Consider the following 4,245-nt stretch of genomic DNA (forward strand, 5'->3'; position numbering starts at 1 on the left):
CAGAATTAACCAAGGAAGCAGTTATTCACATCTGAACTAAAAAGCAATGGAACTATATACCTGTGGCTAAGGAAGATAAAATTCAACTCTACTATCTCCTGCTAGTACTACTAACCTTTAACTGATTAAAGCCTCATTCCATCTCTGAAAGAAAGTTTTTCCGTCAAAAGCATACATTTTGACAGCATTGCTTTAACTGATTTATGTAGATTTATTCCTATCCAGCAGAATTTTATTAAAAAGGTCTCAATTACCGAGTAATCCAGTAATTGAGAAACCTTGCATACATTACAATAAAAGACAAACGGTGACATATAAAGTCATGGTGCCTATAGTTTTAGCAAATTGCGTAACATTGCAGTGTACTGAATCACAATTTTTTTCTTTTGATGATTTTGTTTTACCCTTTTGCTGAATCTAGACTTACAAATAGAAAAAATTCAGGACCTATTCACCTACTTTACAATCAGTCTCAAAGTCACAACACAGACAGCCTCTTGACCCTCAGACTGATGCTTTTGCCACTCCGCTGCCTTCTTCCCTGCTGGGGGCACCGCCATTTTAATGTTCTTTTATTTCTATCCAAGCAACAAAGAAAAGTATGCCAGCATAAGGTTTGCTTTAATATGATTTTCCCCTTGATCCTTCAGATGGATTTTAAAATTGCACACACTTGGGATGGCTTCCCAGTGAAGCATGAGCCGGTGTTAGTCCGCCTGCGTCCAGGTGACACAGGAGTGATGATGGAAATCAGTGCTCCATTTTTCAATGATCCTCCGGCCCCTCTTGGAGACCCAGGAAAGCCTTTCAATGAACTGTGGAATTATGAAGGTGAGTGGAAGTACTGTATTTTATTGCAAACATAAATCTTTTGATAATAACCTCTCACGGAACTATTATCTTTATCTTGCTGTTAGGAAGCGAGTGCTTCTGCACAACTGACATGTGCAGTTCCTGATATTTCCTGCCCATCTCTCATTCTGACTTTTTATCTGTTACCTAGGTGACTTCCAAAGATATAACCAGCACAGTAAAAAAATGGCAATTACAAATCCAGAATTTTAGATTACTGCCATATTTTTTCCCTCTACTTCTGTTACCTATTTTAAGAAGCGTTTAGCATGACTGCTTTGTCTTTTATGTATCCTCAAATTGCCACTTTTACCGATAAACCTTCTTTATGGAAGTTCAGGGGTGTTTTACTTATTATGGAAACATCATCAACTTCCACATGAAACGCAGTTTTTACTTTATACTGACAAGTAATGCAATTAAGGCTAATAGATAAGCCGTGGAACTACAGTTTCAGGTTTGCTACATGATCTCCTAGTATAGCCTAATTAAGCTCCCAGATTCATCTTTCTGATATACGGTTTACATGATGCCATTCCCCAGATTATAAACCACTACACTTCCTGATAAGAAAGTCTAAATTCTTTCTGTAGCTTTCAAGGTACTACAAAATTGGATCATCACTCACTCACTACCCCTAAGTTGATTCCAACTCAGTTACCTATAGGGTAGAGTAGAACTTGCCCTGTGAATTTCCACGGCTGTTCATCTTTAAGGGAGCAGAAACTTCCATCTGTCTCCTTTGGAGCAGCTGGTAGGTTTTGAACGGCTGACTTTGTGGTTAGCAGCCCAATAGGAACCCACTATGCCACCAGGGTTTCTACACAACCCCAAGTTCCTAACTTCTGAAAAGCTGCCTAGGCTTCTTCGCACTTAGGTACCATTTCTCTTTCTGTTTCTCCCTGTCTTGGATGCTCTCCATTCCAGGTCCTAGTTCTTCCAAGAAGCCGTTGGTGACTTTTCCAGTCTCTACGATAGTTTATTTTCTCTATCCTATTTGTATAGCATGTGGGTTGTCAGGGTTAATTTGTAGTATGCTAAACATACGGTGTCCTTTTAAATACGAAACGGTACTGTCAGGTGTGTACATCTTATCTGTTCAGTAAATTATCTTTCTGAGCATAGGTACTCTTTTTTCCCTTGGCAGTCTGTTGCTTTTTTTGTAGATCTAGAAATGAGGTAGAATTGATTCTGTTATTGTTGTTAGGTACCGGGGAGTAGGTTTTGAATCCTAGCAACTCTGTGTACAGTAGAATGAAACACGACCCGATCCTACACCTGTGCTTGAGCCCACTGTTGCAGCCACTCTGTTAATCCATCCCCTTGACGGTCTTCCTCTATCTCCCTGCTAACATGCCCATAGTACAGAAGACAAAGTTTTGCCATCCTTGCTTCCTGTATCCTTTGCCATCTGGCTGCACTTTCTAAGAGACAGATGTCCTCCTTCATTTTGCAGTCTATGCTATATTCAACAGTCTTCGCCAGCGTCACAATTTAAGTACATCAATTATTCGCCCATCTTTCATGTTGATTGTTCAACTTTCTCATGCTTATGAGGGAACTGAAAATACTATGCCTCGGGGCAGGCTCAACTCAGAGTGACATCTTGGCTTTGGAACACGGTAAAGAAATCTTTTCCAGCTTACCTTCTCATCGTTTGATTTCTTGACTGCTACTTCCATGGATATTGATTATGAATACAAAAAAATGAAATCCTTGACAACCTCGATTTCTTGTCGGTTTATTATGATGTTATTTATAGGTGGGCAGTAACAATTTTCTTTTCTTTTGTTGAACTATGATCCATACTGATGTTTGTACTCTTTGATCTTCACAGTATATACTTCAAGCCTTTACTTTCCACAAGCAAAGTTGTGTCATCTGTTTATGGCAGATTGTTAATGAACCTTCTTCCAATCTTGATATCATCCAGCTTCATGGATTATTTGTTTAGACTGAAAAATCCTTCCACCCACATTTCTGGATTTCAAACCATACAGTGACCCCTTGTTCTCTTTGAATGACTGCCTCCATCTATGTACAGGTTCCACATGAGCACAATTAAATGTTCTGAAATTCCCATTCTTCACAATGTTATCCATAGTTGTTATGATCCACATAGTCAGTACACACAGATCTTCCTGGTATTCTTTGCCTGTATCCAAGATGTGTCTAACATTAGCAGAGATATCCCTCGTTCCATGTCCTCTTCTGAATCTGACATGCATTTCTCAGTGTCCTGTTGATGCACTGAGCTGCTACAATGCTAGTCTCAGAAATGCTAGTGTGTGGGGAATTGTATACTGAGTTTTTCTTTGGCATTTTTGTCAGTCAAATTCCCCGATGGCTCACACTCCTATATGGTCATGTTGTGATGATTTATCTAGCTCGGAGAGACTAAAAGATGTAATGATTCTACTGAATCATTAAAAGAGACAAAACTCTGTCTAATGATATTTAAAATAATAGTACTTAAATAATTTTATAATTGGAAAATAATTCATTTCAGAAAGGCATCTTGATAGCTTCCACTGAAAATATTTTTAGTTCTAATTTAGAAAAAATAGCAGAGAAAGCAGTAAAAGAAGAAGCAGCAGAGAAATTTTCATGACCATAAAGTGCCCTACTTTGGCATTTATAAATTATCAGCAAATGAAACTTGTCATATGATGTCATATGACTTATACTATTATTATTATTATTATATTAATAATTAAAATTATTGATGAGTGCTAGTTTATGGAAAATAAATTTTAATGGATGGTTTACTACCTTTGGAAATTTACACTTCAACATTTTGCATAATTCTCATGGAATCTCAGCAGGGGTTGATACTAATTACTAATGAAAAAAATTATTTGATGTACAAGAATACAAAAATTACTTGTGGTTATAGAAACCAAATGGACATTTACCACCTTTTTATATAAGCATCTCTTTTCTTTCTTTTAAATTGTTTGAGTTAGTTTCACACTTGAGTCAGATATTTATGCCGTACACTAATCTTCATCAGCTAGGGCATAATAATGAAATAACACACCTGAGACGATGATTATCTGCTTTTAGCTCTCATTTTTCTTCCTGATTATAAATCTAACACTTTCCTGAAAAAGTGTGGACCTAGGTGAAGAACTGACAGTGTTGCTAGGTTGCTCTCTCCCTGCTCTTTCTCTGGGTGCTTTCCAGGGTGATTTTTAACCTGATACAAATCTACAGCTCTGTTTTTCTACCTTTCTCCTAATGTATATCAGTTTCCTATTTGTATATGCATCAATGTGATTTATCAACTTAGAGATGCTATGTTTAAAATGATAATTAGCCACTAAACCAATAGTCCTAAACTGAACTCGTCCAAGTTTCTCAGAAACATACTTTCCCCCCTATTTACCTAAT

At 37.3% G+C, this 4,245-nt stretch overlaps 1 protein-coding gene across 1 annotated transcript in view; it reads left to right on the plus strand.

Moving 5' to 3' along the window:
- The first annotated feature begins 650 nt into the window (after window positions 1–650).
- Window positions 651–4,245, plus strand: part of CUNH4orf33 (chromosome unknown C4orf33 homolog) — a 14,431-nt gene continuing 10,836 nt past the window's right edge. The window contains exon 1 of the mRNA XM_004711864.2: window positions 651–831. Coding sequence (XP_004711921.1) covers window positions 651–831 — 181 coding nt within the window. The remainder of the gene's footprint in view (window positions 832–4,245) is intronic.

Source organism: Echinops telfairi, unplaced genomic scaffold (assembly GCF_000313985.2).
Source record: "Echinops telfairi isolate 266 unplaced genomic scaffold, ASM31398v2 ScPeMD7_14;HRSCAF=57, whole genome shotgun sequence".
NCBI lineage: Eukaryota > Metazoa > Chordata > Mammalia > Afrosoricida > Tenrecidae > Echinops > Echinops telfairi.